Raw genomic sequence first — 15589 nt, 5'->3', positions numbered from 1 at the left:
TTAAAATATCATCCCCCTTTTCCTGGACTCTAAACAGCAGCCGCCTCCCAAGAGAGGCCCTTTAGCCCCTCTTCAGTTCAGAGTTTCACAGCCCTGCTCCTGGGGACTGTGTCCCAGCTGAGTTCTTCCCCCCAGGCTAGCAAGATGGCTCCCTCAGAAACTTTGGGCTGGGAGCCTCCTTTTGATTCACTTGCCCTGTCAGCTAATCAGTCTCTTAATCCTTCCCAGGTGGGCCTAATTACCCACCCCTACACTTATGTGCACTGGCTGGGCCTCATCCACTCTACAAGGCCCCAGGCCCATAAAGCAACAATGGGGGGGAAAGGAGTAGCCCATGGCTTCCCTCTCCCAGAGGCCGACCGCTCCAACAACTGCTTCAGTTATTTCCCAGCCTTAATCTGCCTCCCTGGAACCATGGAGCCAGCTAAAGGGCCTCTTGCTCTGAAGGCCAGTGATCTGTTACAAACATCAAAGCAAACCTTGGGCCCTGCGGGACTCAGCTTTCAGACCCTTCTTTACAGGCAGGCTCCCAGCGGCAACAGCCTAACCGCTGGTGCCTGGGTTCCAACCATTTGGGATGGGGCCTCGTCTACCCTTCCCCTCACGGCATCTGTCAGGCCACAGCTCTCAACCACTTCTGAGCTCCAACCTGGCTTCTTGCCTCACCTGAGAAGATCCTGTGCGCTCACCCCCAACCTCTGGGCTTCCCTCCTCTTAGTCCACCCCCCCACAGCTGTTCATCCTTTTTTCTTCTCTGGCTGCCCTCTCTCCTCAGACTAGCTACAGCCACAAGAAACCTCCTGCTCTTCCTCAGCTAGTCTAGCCTGCCTCTTCCCTGCTGGGGATTCTGACAGGGTTTCCCTGCCCGGGACCCTGCCTCCAAGCTTCCTCTTCCTCCTTTTAAGTCTCACACAGTGCATAGGTGCAGTGACATAGGGCTAATTGCACAGGGCTGGCTGGCCCAAGCACGTCACTTCAGCTCAATTCTCAAAGGCATTTAAGCCCCTGAGTTCCACTGTAATCAAAGGTATTTAGGTGCCTAACTCCCACTGAGGATTTGGGCCTTGGTTTCCCTGTCCCTCAGTTCCTCATCTGTGCAATGGGGATAATAGCAGTGCCCTGATAAATACATTAAAAGGTTGTGAGGTGCTCAGATACTGTAATGATGGGGACCATAGAAATCTGTAGGAGATTCCCTTTGTTAGTCAATCTTCAGAGTAAAGGCTGCATCTTTTTCCTCAAAAGCACCATGAACATTTATGGTGTGATTTAAATATTAAATGCTACTAACAATGATGATGATCTGGGCTGCCTTTGAATCTGTGACCAAGTGCAGATAAAGTGAGAATGGCCACACTGGGTCAGACCAAAGGTCCATCTAGCCCAGTATCCTGTTTTCCAACAGCAGCCAATGCCAGGTGCCCCAGAGGGAATGACCACCACAGATAATCAAGTGATCCATCCCCTGTCGCCCATTCCTGGCTTCTGGCAGAGGCGAGGGACACCATCCTTGCCCATCCTGGCTAATAGCCATTAATAGACCTATCCTCCATGAATTTATCTAGTTCTTTTTTGAACCCTGTTATAGTCTTGGCCTTCACAACATCCTCTAGCAAGGAGTTCCACATAAGCCATTACTAACACCACGTGCCAGCCAGCCCCTGCTGTTTTCCCTGCGTTTAACTGCAATTCTTGTTTGCAGCGCTGGGTCTTGTTTGCAGCGTAGCCACTTTGGTCCCCAGATATTAGAGACACAGGTAGGTGGGGTAATATCTTTCAGTGGATCAAATTCTGTTGGAGAAAGAGACAAGCTTAGCTACACAGAGCTCGTCTTCAGGTCTGGGGAAGGTACTCAGTGTCACACTTCACTTTGACTGGGCTCTTGTGTTAACTTCTTATTGGTCCCACCTTGTATTTAGCTGTAACACTCTGAAGACAAGCTCTGTGTAAGCTCAAGAGACTCTCTCTCAACTGTAGAAGTTGGTCCCATAAAAGATATTACCTCACCCACCTTGCCTCTAACTGCAATGTAAGTAATGCCCTCAGCAGCCAGTCAGTCAAACCCACCGCCTAGCACGCTTTCTACCGCACGTACCTGTGGAGACGAGGAGTGTCATCAGAAGAACGTTTTTCATACTGGAATCGAAGCAACTGATGGAAGCATTGGATAGAAACTGAAAGGAAAGGCTGCATGTAAAGGAAGAGAAGAGGAACCTTACAAGAAATGCCAGGGCCTGGGATGGTGACCGACACTTCACACCCTGCTACTGTGATTGAGAAATGATCTCATTTGCAGAGTTAATACTGGGACTTCAATTTACAAATGAACTATAAAAGCTACCCAGAGACTATCTGCCATTTTAAGGCAATAATGGTAAGCACCACCACCTGTATGTGTTAAAATGGAATAGTCAAAAAGCTCTGATTGTCAGCCTGTTGTCTTCAGCACCTGATTTATTAATGAGCACTCACAAAACATGCATTAGGGTTGCCAACCCTCCACGATTATCCTGGAGTCTCCAGGAATTAACGATTAATCGTTCATTAAAGATTATGTCATGTGATGAAACCTCTAGAAAGACATTCAACCAAAATTAGCAATCCTAGTTGGCAGCCCATTTGCTTCAGCATGTTAAGTAACTATAATATATACGTGGGGATTTTTTTCAACCAGATTAGATCCTGAAGCTTCACTGCTTTAAAATGAACAATGAGGGAAACATTTAAGTTTGGTAGTTCACGGCCAGCATTTTCCCACCTCAAAGATGGCAGAACTGACTCCCCTCTATACTTGACCTCATGGTGAAAGGAGGGTGAGGGAGGAGGGGAGAATTATAGGAGCTGTATAGTACTTGACAAGCTGCATCCTCAAGTCAGTGACAGCACCCAAGCACCATCATCAGAACAATCGCAACAGCAATTTGCAAGATGAGTTTAAAACGGAAAAGCAAAACAGGTATTAAAAAGCCATTTGAAACCTTGAAATTAAATGCACGGTGGGACAAAAAACACACATGTGTATATCTAGCTATATAGCTTTATTGAACAATACTGTAGATGTTTCTTGGTGGAGAATATTAAATAGACCCTAATTGCCAGACGAGTGACAAGCTTCACAAGGCCAAGAATGACGACTCTTTGCAGACTGGCAATTACTGCTGTATTATGCTTAGTGCTTTCAGCAGAGAAAGAAACTCTACAAAAAGGCTAAAAATGTACCTGTGGATCAGCTTCCATTGCCCCATTTAGATATCTAAGAGGTGGGAATACAGAAAACAGGACCTTGAGGTTCAGCATTCTTGTTAATTACCTGTGATTCACGAGCCCGGTGCTGGAATTAGCTCCCTGCTGGAAGCAGCCTGAAGATTTGAAGAATATTTGTAACTTGGGAACAGAGAAATTTTGTATTATTTCAGGAAGGCCAGGCAGTTGGTGCAGCGTCAAAGCTTTATTATTTCCAATTCTAAAATGTTACACAACACGATGAGGGAAGGGAGGGACACACACAACAACCTATTAAATGGAGACCCATTCAGATTCCCTTTCCTTCCCTCCCCACCCCCCAACTAAAAACACAGGCATTGTTACAAGTTATAAAGAAGATAAAGACCTGGTTGAAGACATGTAAACACACATTAGGGTGAAGTACACCTTTGAGATGAAAAATCTCAATCGTGAAAAGTATTAGCACGGAGTTGTGCATGTCTGCATACCGCATTTGAATGGGTGGATGTCTACACTTCAAGCTGAAGATGTAAATTCCAGTTCAAGGAGCATGCTAAAAATAGAGCATACTCACAGTTGTGGGACAGTTGCCCTGAGTATGTATGTGGGATCGCAGACTGGTGCTACAGCAGCTATCCTCTATTTTTAGCATGCTAGCTTGATGAGAGCTAGTGCAGGTATGTCTCCTTGAGCTGAAATTTACACTTTCCAGCTCCAAGTGTAGACATATCGACAATCGACATGGATTGGGCCTGGGTCTTCTCTCACTTGAGGCCTGGATCCAGTATCCACTTCAACAGGTTCCAGATCCGACTCTGAATCAGGGACAACTCTGCTGAAGTCAACAGAATTACACAGGTGTGAGCAAGGGGGGTGAATAGGGTTTTGGGACAGTATCAGCCTCACGTCTGTGCTTAAGCAAGAGTGTTTCACAAAACAATGTTAACTGAAGCATTTTCAGGATTTAAAGCAACCCAACAAACCAGTGAGGAGTATGTCAGGAGTAAAACATCCACCCTGTAGTGCTGGCGATTTATATGTGCTGGTGAACAAGAACCAAAAAGCGAAAGTGGCTGTGAAACACAACAAAACTGACTCGGCGGTTTTCATTGTCCAAGCTGAGTGAAGTATAACAAGGACACAAACAGAATGGATGGTGAAAAGGAAAATTTGATTCTGCCTTACTAACGCAAAGTGGTGGTAAATAAGAAAGAGAAGGAAACTGGGTTCTAAAAATCTGGGGTAACAGTTTCAAAAGTGCCCAAGAGACTTAGATGCTTAAGTCCCATTTTCAGAAGTAACGTAGGCACGTAAGGCCAGATTTTCAAAGGTATTTAGGCACAAGAAGATGGAGATAGGCGCTTTTGAAAATCCCATTTGGCACCTAGGCGTCTATCTACATCTTTAGGTACCTAAATACCTTTGAAAATCTGGCCCTACATGTCTTAGTCTCATAACCCAGACCAAAAGTTAAAATGTCCATCCTGTAGCACATCACCCCAACAGGCAGCACAAACAGCAACAGCAGGGTGCTTGGTTGGATGCAAAACCACTTGGGGTTGGGAGCCCCAGTACCTGATCTCATTTATCTTTATACTATAGTCATTTGTAAAATCCAATGTGTGTATATGTACATTGCAGGGTATTTTCCTATTAAAAACAAATATTCTCCCACCACCCCAACCTCATATAAATACCCCAATTTCTGCAAGTCTGCTCCTCAGGAGCAACCCTACAAAAACAAACTGATATATAACTCTACAATCAATTAATGAGCTGGGAAGGAGGAGGAGAAATTGTTTAAACTGATCAGAGTGGCTAGTTTACAAAGGGGAAGGTGACTCACTAGTGGCAGTGAATTGCTTTTGAAGTGATCAGTCGTCCCTGGACAGCACTCTTTGGAGTCTCTGGATCCCTTCGGAATATGTGCCTCATACAAAGCCCTCTGAAGTCAACTGAAGGACTCCCATTCATCTCTGGGCTTTGGCTCAGGCCTTAAAATGCTTGATCACTTTATAGGAGTCATGGGCTTGGCCTCTAGGCATCTGCCAGACATTGGGGAAGAGTGTATAGTTCAGAGAAGAGGTGGGGATGGCACCAGACTAGCAGCTCTCTCCAGGTTAGATCAATGCCAAAGACCCAAATATTAGCATGTAAGAAATTGCAGCCAGACAGATGTATGAGATCTGGGGACAGCAAGGAGAAAACACAGACCTGGCTCCTTCCACCTTCACAAGGGAAAGTAGCTTTCTTTTTAGAGCACATGGCTGAGCTGACTGCCCAGTGCCATCCAGGTGCCATCAGGGCATGAGTAGGACTCTCCCACTAAAAGGTAAAACACACACCGTTGGCAGCACAGAGAGAGGCTGCTCACAACACTGACTTCAACACACCAGAAACTGGAAAGGAGAGGAAACATCCTACCAGAGACAGATTAAAGGAATCGCACCAGCGATCCTCTTCCACAGCTCCCTTCCTCTCTAAATAAACAACCATCCCCAGGAGGCAGCCATGTTAAGAAGGTCCCTTGGAAGGGAGGAGGATGGAGTGTCATCACACCAGTTAATGGGGATACCCAATTAAAACAGTAATAAACCCAGCAATAACTGTGATGATAATACTCAGGATGGAAACCTGGCCCCATGGAAGTTGGTAGCAAAATTCTCATTGACTTCACGAGAGCCAGGATTTCACCCTCCCCTCTTAGGGAAGTTCACCCAGTGCAGAGAAGCAGCACAAAGCTACGTGCCACTCACACGCTCTATTTCAAGGGCTTTCCTGGGCGTCAGTGACGTGCAGGCCTGTGTGTGGGGGTGAATCTCACATAGTGCTGTTCACCTGTGGATCTCAAAGCACTTCACAAAAAGCAGGCAGAACTCTTTTACAGAAACCATTTACAGGCGAGGAATCTCAGTCACAGAGATGCACAACGTGATTTGCTCAAGGTCACTCAGCGGCCCAGGAATACAACACAAGCATCTTGACCCTAGTTCAGTGCTCTCACCACGCTGCACTGAGATGTCCTTACCAAGGTGAGTAAGTGCTGGGCTCTCCATTGTATGCTGGGGGGGGGGGGGGAATGGCAGGAGGGGTGGAGAAATGAATCTCAGTAGAAATACTAATACATAGCTGGCTGGTTACTATGGTGTCACCGTCTCCCTTCCTCACTCAGAAGAGCATCCCTCCAACCCAAACGTTTCCCATTCTCCTGCAGCCAGCAGGAGGCAAAAACAAAAGCAGGACAAACTACGCCGAGTGAACAGCAATGTCTCTTTCCAGCCAACGGCAAGTAAATTAAGGTCCCCGTGGAATCATGGCGACTCAGAAGCCACAGAATGCTGGGGTTCGCTCCATCCGTGTGGAGAGTACAAGACTGGATGTGTCAGACAAGCGTGTTGGATCCAGGTGAAGCAGTGAGACATCGACTCCCATCAACACCAGGGACTCGGGTGGATGCGTCGTTTGCCTTTGAAATAAATAAAGACAAAGATTTGGTAGGCTGTGGGAGGGGGAGCAGCTTGACACAATTATTTTGTGTTGCTTTCACCTCCTCCGCGTCATTTGAAAAGCTCGCTAGGAACAGCAGTGATGAGAATGACTGTGGATCATTACCGGGGGGGGGGGGGGGCTGCATCAGCAGTCTAGCTCCATTAAACTTTATTAAAGGAAGCAGAGCTGAGGAAGGAGAGAATGGGTGAGAAAGAAAACAAACAGAAGGGTTGCTCATGGAACAGGAGAATTGGTTGAGCTGCCTTCTTCACTGAACTCCTGGGAGGTGCCAAGCCTCAATTCCCAGGGTTTCAAAAGGAATTTACGATGTCCAGCACTTTCATAGATTCACAGCGTTTATGGCCAGAAGGGATCATTAGCTCATGTAGTCTGATTTCCAGCATATCACAGGCCATTAAATTTTACCCACATACCATTACATTGAGCCCATGTGACTTCAGTTAGACTAAAGGATTTCAGTCCTCAGGAGAGTAAGCTACTGTGTGTGCCACAGAAGAAACTGAGGTTCCCTCAGGCCCCTGTGATGGCATGAAATTGATTAGATGAGATGTACCCAGACGATGCTAGCAGGCGACTTGCCCCACACTGCAGAGGAAGTTGAACCCCCACGCCAAGATCCCTGCCAATCTGATGGGGGGGGGGGGAGATTCCTTCCCAGCCCCACATCTGGTGATCATTTTGACCCTGAGGACGTGAGTAAGAGACATCAGCCTGACATCTAAGAAAGAGAACGTTCTGTACCACCTCACATTGGCCCATGCCAGCAGTGTTCTATCTCCAGCTGTGGCTGCACCCTGATGCATCAGAGGAAAGCGACCCGCCCACACCTCCAGCAGATTACATCTAGCTAATTGTGCACTGGGGAAAAAATCCTTCCTGACCCTTACAGGCAACTGGCTCAAGCCCTGAAGCATGAGCTTTGATTATAGTTACTGTCTTAATCAGTCAATTTGGTTCTTTCTAAGGCGCAGGGATGAAGGGAATGAACAGAGGGATTCACAGACTCCACAGCCAGAAGGGACCACTGCAACCACCCAGCCCGACCACCCCCAGCCATAGACCTTCTCCTAGAAGTTGGATTAAAGAGCTCCATCTTAAAGACTCCAAGCCACAGGGAGTCCGCCCCCTCCCCTGGTAAGCTGTTCCAATGTTTAATTATCCTCACAGCTAGGAGACTGCATCTTATTTCAAGGTTGAATGCCTCTGACTTCAGCTTCCAGCCATTGAATCTTGTTATGCCTTTGTCAGCAAGGCTGAAAAGCCCCAACGATCAGATCTCTTCTCCATGCACAAGCACCTACACAGGGTGAGCAAACCACCTCTCACCCTTCTCTTTGATAAACTGAATAAACTGAGCTCCTTAAGCTTCATGTCGTACAGCTTGATTTCCAGCCCTCAGATCATCTTTATGCCCCTCTTCTGAACTCTCTCCAGTATTTCCACATCCTACTTCAAGGCCCCAGACAGGGAACAGTATCCCAGTAGTGGCCTAACCAATGCTGTGTAAGGAGATCACTTCCTGCCTCTGCTTGATAGTCCCTTTTACACATCCAAGGACCACAATACCCCTGTTAGCCACAGCACTGAGAGCGCCTCCCCTTCCCCTGCTGGACCCCGAAGCCCAAGCCCCCCCGCCGCCGGCACATGGCCCCCCAGTCCCCGAGCGCTGCGTGAGAGGTGTGACTCCCCCCAGTCCCTCCCGAGCATAGAATCATAGAATATCAGGGTTGGAAGGGACCTCAGAAGGTCATCTAGTCCAACCCCCTGCTCAAAGCAGGACCAATCCCCAACTAAATCATTCCAGCCAGGGCTTTGTCAAGCCTGACCTTAAAAACTTCTAAGGAAGGAGATTCCACCACCTCCCTAGGTAACGCATTCCAGTGCCTCACCACCCTCCTAGTGAAAAAGTTTTTCCTAATATCCAACCTAAACCTCCCCCACTGCAACTTGAGACCATTACTCCTTGTTCTGTCATCTGCTACCACTGAGAACAGTCTAGATCCATCCTCTTTGGAACCCCCTTTCAGGTAGTTGAAAGAAGCTATCAAATCCCCCCTCATTCTTCTCTGCCGCAGACTAAACAATCCCAGTTCCCTCAGCCTCTCCTCATAAGTCATGTGTTCCAGTCCCCTAATCATTTTTGTTGACCTCCGCTGGACATTTTCCAATTTTTTCACATCCTTCTTGCAGTGTGGGGCTCAAAACTGGACACAGTACTCCAGATGAGGCCTCACCAATGTCGAATAGAGTGGAACAATCATGTCCCTCAATCTGCTGGCAATGCCCCTACATATACATCCCAAAATGCCATTGGCCTTCTTGGCAACAAGGGCACACTGTTGACTCATATCCAGCTTCTCGTCCACTGTAACCCCTAGGTCCTTTTCTGCAGAACTGCTGCCGAGCCATTCAGTCCCTAGTCTGTAGTGGTGCATGGGATTCTTTCATCCTAAATGCAGGATTCTGCTCTTGTCCTTGTTGAACCTCATCAAATTTCTTTTGGCCCAATCCTCTAATTTGTCTAGGTCCCTCTGTATCCTATCCCTACCCTCCAGTTTGTCATCTGCAAACTTGCTGAGGGTGCAATCCTCGCCATCCTCCAGATCATTTATGAAGATATTGAACAAAACCGGTCCCAGGACCGACCCTTGGGGCACTCCACTTGATATCGGCTGCCAACTAGACATGGAGCCATTGATCACTACCCGTCGAGCCCGACAATCTAGCCAGCTTTCTATCCACCTTATAGTCCATTCATCCAGCCCATACCTCTTTAACTTGTTGGCAAGAATACTGTGGGAGACCATGTCAAAAGCTTTGCTAAAGTCAAGGAATAACACGTCCACTGCTTTCCCCTCATCCACAGAGCCAGTTATCTCGTCATAGAAGGTAATTAGATTAGTCAGACATGACTTGCCCTTGGTGAATCCATGCTGACTGTTCCTGATCACTTTCCTCTCCTTTAAGTGCTTCAGAATTGATTGCTTGAGGACCTGCTCCATGATTTTTCCAGGGACTGAGGTGTGAGGCTGACTGGCCTGTAGTTCCCAGGATCCTCCTTCTTCCCTTTTTTCAAAATGGGCACTACATTAGCCTTTTTCCAGTCGTCCGGGTCCTCCCCCGATCGCCATGAGTTTTCAAAGATAATGGCCAATGGCTCTGCAAACACAGCTGCCAACTCCTTTAGCACTCTCGGGTGGAGCGCATCTGGCCCCATGGACTTGTGCTCGTCCAGCTTTTCTAAATAGTCTCGAACCACTTCTTTCTCCAGAGGGCTGGTCACCTTCTCCCCATGCTGTGTTGCCCAGTGCAGCAGTCTGGAAGCTGACCTTATTCGCGAAGACAGAGGCAAAAAAAGCATCGAGTACATTAGCTTTTTCCACATCCTCTGTCACTAGGTTGCCTCCCTCATTCAGTATGGGGGCCGACACTTTCCTTGACTTTCTTCTTGTTGCTAACATACCTGAAGAAACCCTTCTTGTTACTCTTAACATCTCTTGCTAGCTGCAACTCCAAATGTGATTTGGCCTTCCTGATTTCATTCCTGCATGCCCGAGCAATATTTTTATACTCTTCCCTGGCCATCTGTCCAATCTTCCACTTCCTGTAAGCTTCTTTTTTGAGTTTAAGATCAAAAAGGATTTCATTGTTAAGCCAAGCTGGTTGCCTGCCATATTTACTATTCTTTCTACACATCGGGATGATTTGTCCCTGTAACCTCAATAAGGATTCTTTATAATACAGCCAGCTCTCCTGGACTCCTTTCCCCCTCATGTTATTCTCCCAGGGATCCTGCCCATCAGTTCCCTGAGGGAGTCAAAGTCTGCTTTTCTGAAGTCCAGGGTCTGTATTCTGCTGCTCTCCTTTCTTCCTTGTATCAGGATCCTGAACTTGACCATCTCATGGTCACTGCCTCCCAGGTTCCCATCCACTTTTGCTTCCCCTACTAATTCTTCCCAGTTTGTGAGCAGCAGGTCAAGAAAAGCTCTGCCCCTAGTTGGTTCCTCCAGCACTTGCACCAGGAAATTGTCCCCTACACTTTCCAAAAAACTTCCTGGATTGTCTGTGCACTGCTGTATTGTTCTCCCAGCAGATATCAGGGTGGGCAGCCCCCCACAGCCAAGTGCCAGGTGGCATGGCCCCAGCACCCGGGGGTCCCCCAGCGGTGAGCGGCCCCAGCCACTGCAAGTCCCAGCCGCAGGCCAGTGGTGGCTGCCCTAGCCCTAGCCCCAGCCCCAAGCTGGCTTCATGGAAGATGAGCAGCCCACCTGGACTGGGGCTAAGGGCAAGCAGGAGTTGCCTCAGGGTGGAGCATGGGTGGGGCCACGCCGGGCTGCTTGGGGAGGCCCAGCCTCCCCCACCCTATGATATGAGCCGTCCATGCATTGGATCCTGCCAAGATAGAATTTAGCCCTCCTGGAGGGCTGGGGACAAAATGGGAATCACGAGACAAACCCAGTGGAACCCTGCACAATCCACTCTCTGCAGGGGGAACCTCCTTCTGGTGATCAGCAAACCCCAGGGCACCACAGAGCCAGGGCTGGAACAGAACAGCCAGATTCCCTATGGGCCGCACTTGGACTGCGGCTTTTTTCCTCCCCTTCATTTATAAAATACATGCCACGACTCAGGGTGCATCTGCAGAACCTAACCCTCCACCCCAGTCATCGCTCCCCAGAACTCAGGCCACCCTGATCCTCCTCTGGGAAGACAAAGGGCCTAGCACTGGGTCCTAACAGGCAGCATCCTCACGAGATTTAATCACATCTAAACTTGACCATTTGCAACCTGAGTCAGACAGCACGCCGCTGACTGGTCAGTGAAAACAAGTTACACTCAGCGCCAAGTCGTTGGCCAGCCAGCGTTCACTCAGGACTAGAATCAGAGGAAATGCCAGCCTGGGTCGGACCAAGGTCCCTATAGCCCAGCAACCTGTCTCTGACTGCAGCCTGCACCAGATGAACCCCGCAGCAGGCAGTTTTAGAAGGAAGCCATCCCTGGGGGAAAGTTATCCCAAGCCCATTGAGCTGGGTGATGCTGAACATGACATGTCCTGTCTGCCCTGCCTCAACAGCCATGGGCAGCATGGGGCCAGCTAACCTGATTGTTAAACCACAGTTACACTTCCTAGAGAAAAGGAGCCCCAAGCCTCCACAACCTACTGTGCCAAGGCAGTGGGAACTGGAGCCTCCTCTGTCCCCATGTACTTATGGGGCTCCCCTCGCCTGAACCTCTGAGCACAGACCACACCTGGCCCCAGAGGACACTAGGGGCCAGATTTCCAGATGGGCTGAAAAGCACCTGTAGCTCCCAGAGGGGTTGTGGGTCTCGGTGGTTCTCAGGATCAGACTCCATTACCGCCCACTGTCCCAGTGACCTTGACTGGAATGGCAAATCACGGCGATAGACAGACAGACTGACCCTGCTAGCCAGAACCGAAGCCCTGCAAGAAGGGGCAGCAGGGCAAAGTGCAGCCCACATCCTGCTAGAAGCAGAGGGCAGCTACCCTTCATCTCCTCGGTTTGGGGGAGCAGCACTACCTCACAGCTGCCCCTCCTCTTTAGCTTGAGCTTCCCAAGGTCAGCAGCCGGTGCACTAAGGAAGCCCGTGCATTTGCTGGTGTAATGCATTCCCACTGGCTGGCTGTGAATCGCACAGAACTGCCTCTGGCTAATAGAGTGGGGCACTCTCTCTGTGAAGCTTTGGCAGCAAGCACTGCCCCACTGAAGTGTCTGCCATGGCTGTCACAGGAGGACTGCTGGTGGAGCCAGTTGCTCGCTCAGCTTCCTACTAGCTAAACAAACCTGTTGGAATTAATCGCTTCAAGACGCACTTGCAGCAGCAAAAGCCCACTGATTTAGGCGGCTCTGTGAGACCTTTGGGAATGGCAGCAGGGCCCACCCAGCAGGCACCAGGCAGCCTAAGGTCCACGATCACTTCCTGCTGGGCTAGCGTCCAGCTCACAATCCCAGCTAAGATGTACCCTTTGCTGCCACTCCCAGCAGAGAAATCGAGGACTGGATTGGCCACAGAACACCTCCTTTCTCCCCTACATGCAGTTCTTTGACACTTGTCTTACGCGCCCATCCCCTCCTCGTTCTGTTAACAGCAGCCTCCACAGATGTCACCACGCTCACTCCATAGAGTAGAGAGAAATACAGGTAATGGCCACACTTTTCAAGAGCCGCTTGTAAATTTTGGGGTGCCCAACTGGAGATGCCTCAAAGGAGCCTGGTTTTCACAAAGTGCTGAGCACCCATTCTCTGAAGTCCAGGCCTCTTTATGGCATCTCAAATTGGATGCCCCAAAACTGCAGTGTCCAAATGCACTCATCGCTTCTGAAGATGTAGACCCCTGTGTTTAGAGATCTAGGCACAGATTCTCAAAGCTGCGGAGGGGATCTGGACACCCAGTCATTTTAATGGGAATCAGGCAGTCAAATGATGTGGCTTGGAAAAGTTCAGCCACAAATGTTACAAATACACTGGAAGTTCCTGGCCTTTTTCACCAGTCCCTTGTCTTCCCCTACAACCAGACCGTTGGCCATGCCCCCTTCCCAGCCCTCTCGCCTCCCCCTTCCCAGAGCCGGAGTGGGAGAGCTATAGACTGTCAGGGTAAAATTGCTTTGGAATCATCACAGGAACTCTTCAGCAAGATAGCGACTCAGGATTTGTTCTTAGGATGCGAAAGGCAGCTGAGAGTTGCACTTTGGTACAGAATTAGAGAAGAGGCGAGAATGAGATCTGCATTAAAAATAAAATAAAAAAAGAACAACACTTAAGCTACTGCTATGAGACGCAAGTTGGTATCGTTAGAGTGTTATAGAGCATTGTATTGGTGTCTCTCTCCTTTTCTCTTTGTTTACCAGGTACCGGTGGTTCTCTTACATGTACCCCTGGGGGTATGCCGAGGTCTTTCAGGGGGTAGGTCAACTCATCTAGATCAGTGTCGTTTCTCAACTTGCAGGTTGTGACCCTCAGGGGCAGGGGTGTCACAGGATGGGTTGTGGGTCAGAAGTTCAGGGCCAGCATTAGGAGGTGGCAAGCAGGGCAACTGCCCAGGGAACCATGCCACAGGGGGTCCCATGAAGGTAAGTTACATGCTTCAGCCCTGGGAGGTGAGGCTTGGGCTTTAGACTCCTGAAAGGGCCACAGTAGTCAGGAAAGGTTGAGAACCACTGACTTACACCACATGGTTGGCGAGGTGGTGGGGCTTGTGCATTTATTATTGTGGACTATGGAATGTATGATTTAAACTACTCATGAAGGTGTTGTATAGAACACAAGGACATCATATGTGTATGACAGTATATTACTGACAGCTGTGTTCATGCATAATGTACCACAATTGCCATTAAACTCTGCACACACCACATTGCTGCAGCATCTCCCTAGTTTTGGGAATGCTACCGTCATGTTAATGGCTTGCAGAGCCATTCATTTTAGGATCATGTCATCTGTGCACAGTGGAGAAAATTGTTTTTGGAGGGTTGGAACCCAGAATTGTTTTGGAAGGAAAACAGAGCTTTAAAAATTAAAGCAAAAACCCTTTCCCAAACCTGCAGATTGTGCTTTATATAATGCCTTCAAATGAGAGAGGCCCGGCAGGGGGTGTGAGGATAAAGTACTCAGCCAAGGAAACAGACCATACACATGCCAGACCGACTGTCTCTTGCAATCAACAGAAGCAGCTGAATAGTTTAGTACGTGGCTGGGATCGCTGAGGTATCTGCATGAGTGCAGGACAGAAATGGAGCCCGAGCCTGTTCGCTCTAGACAGAGCTGATGTGCAGGCTGGGGCATGATCCCCCAGCACGCCTGTAACACAATGTGTGTCTACACACCCAAGTGCTGCCAAGGGCACATACCTTTTGGATGAGGCTTGCTTTGGGCACACCTGGCAGCGCCTCTGCTGTGCCATTCCGCACTGCACTGGAGCCAGGGTGAGCAGGGATCCCTGGTATGATTAGCCCTGAGGGTGGAAGTAGTCCTCCAAATGCCATGCCGAGGGGCACAGGTCACTGCTTAGATGGCCTGTCTAATCTAACCCCTACAATCCAATGCACGGGACGAGGTGGATGCTTTGTGGCCCACAAGGCTCCCACGCTGGCGTGAGACGCTGCATTCTGCTCCCAACAGGGCCACCAGCCTGCGGTCAGCTGTCCACAATCAAATCAAGTACAAAAATCAAACAGACTTGGGCAGAAACGGCTACTGCTCCTCCCCCGCCCTGCCATCGCCAGGGTTATGCAAGTCACAGGAAAGAACTCATCCACCAAAAGAACCAGTGTCTGAATGAAAGAATTCCAGCATGCACGGTTCTGCGGCAGGAATGGGAAGTGAACGACCTCAGGCCAAAAAGAAGGTACTTTGAAAACGTTTTCTAGTTGGCCATGCAAACCTGACTGCCTCTCCTCTGAGCCAGGATCCCACCTACACCCTAGGCGGCTATTTTCGCGGGGCACATGCTTTAGTAGCCCAGAGAAAGTCGCAGTCCTAGATACATGCCATATGTCACCCTGAACATTCATTTGCCAGGCAGTGCAGAACCTGACTGCGAGAGGTTAACCCCTGCATTTCGGGGTCCGATTTTATACAGCAGGGAGGGAGGATTTTTAAGCTGATGACTCCCAGCAGGCCAAGTGCGGGAAGGAGGTGGCACAGGAATTATTGTTGCACTGGGTGATCAACCTCTTCACTATTCTCTCAAATCTAAATTTATACCTTGACACACAAGCCATGAAACTGACTCAAGAACCAAAAGGAACGGTTGCCAGAAGGGTGACAGGAACAGCTGGGAGGGAGAGGTGTTAAATGATAACCTCCGGGGTTACTGTGTATATAAATGTGAACTG

General features: G+C 49.0%; 1 protein-coding gene across 4 annotated transcripts in view; it reads right to left on the bottom strand.

Annotated features, from left to right (window-relative positions):
* The window catches only part of RPH3AL (rabphilin 3A like (without C2 domains)), a 122765-nt gene that overhangs the window by 33400 nt on the left and 73776 nt on the right, over window positions 1-15589 (bottom strand). For 3 of the 4 annotated variants that reach the window (XM_073316016.2, XM_078849264.1, XM_078849262.1), the window contains one exon: window positions 3059-6691. The exons of the other annotated variant lie outside the window; for it this stretch is intronic. In XM_073316016.2, coding sequence (XP_073172117.1) covers window positions 6657-6691 — 35 coding nt within the window. In that variant the 3' untranslated portion in view covers window positions 3059-6656. Of the gene's footprint in view, window positions 1-3058; window positions 6692-15589 lie in introns of those variants that run through there. 4 annotated transcript variants of the gene reach the window in all.

The sequence above is a fragment of the Lepidochelys kempii genome, chromosome 17 (genome assembly GCF_965140285.1).
Source record: "Lepidochelys kempii isolate rLepKem1 chromosome 17, rLepKem1.hap1, whole genome shotgun sequence".
Lineage (NCBI taxonomy): Eukaryota > Metazoa > Chordata > Testudines > Cheloniidae > Lepidochelys > Lepidochelys kempii.
Note: the sequence above shows the minus strand (reverse complement) of the source record. Positions and strands in the feature narration are given on the sequence as shown.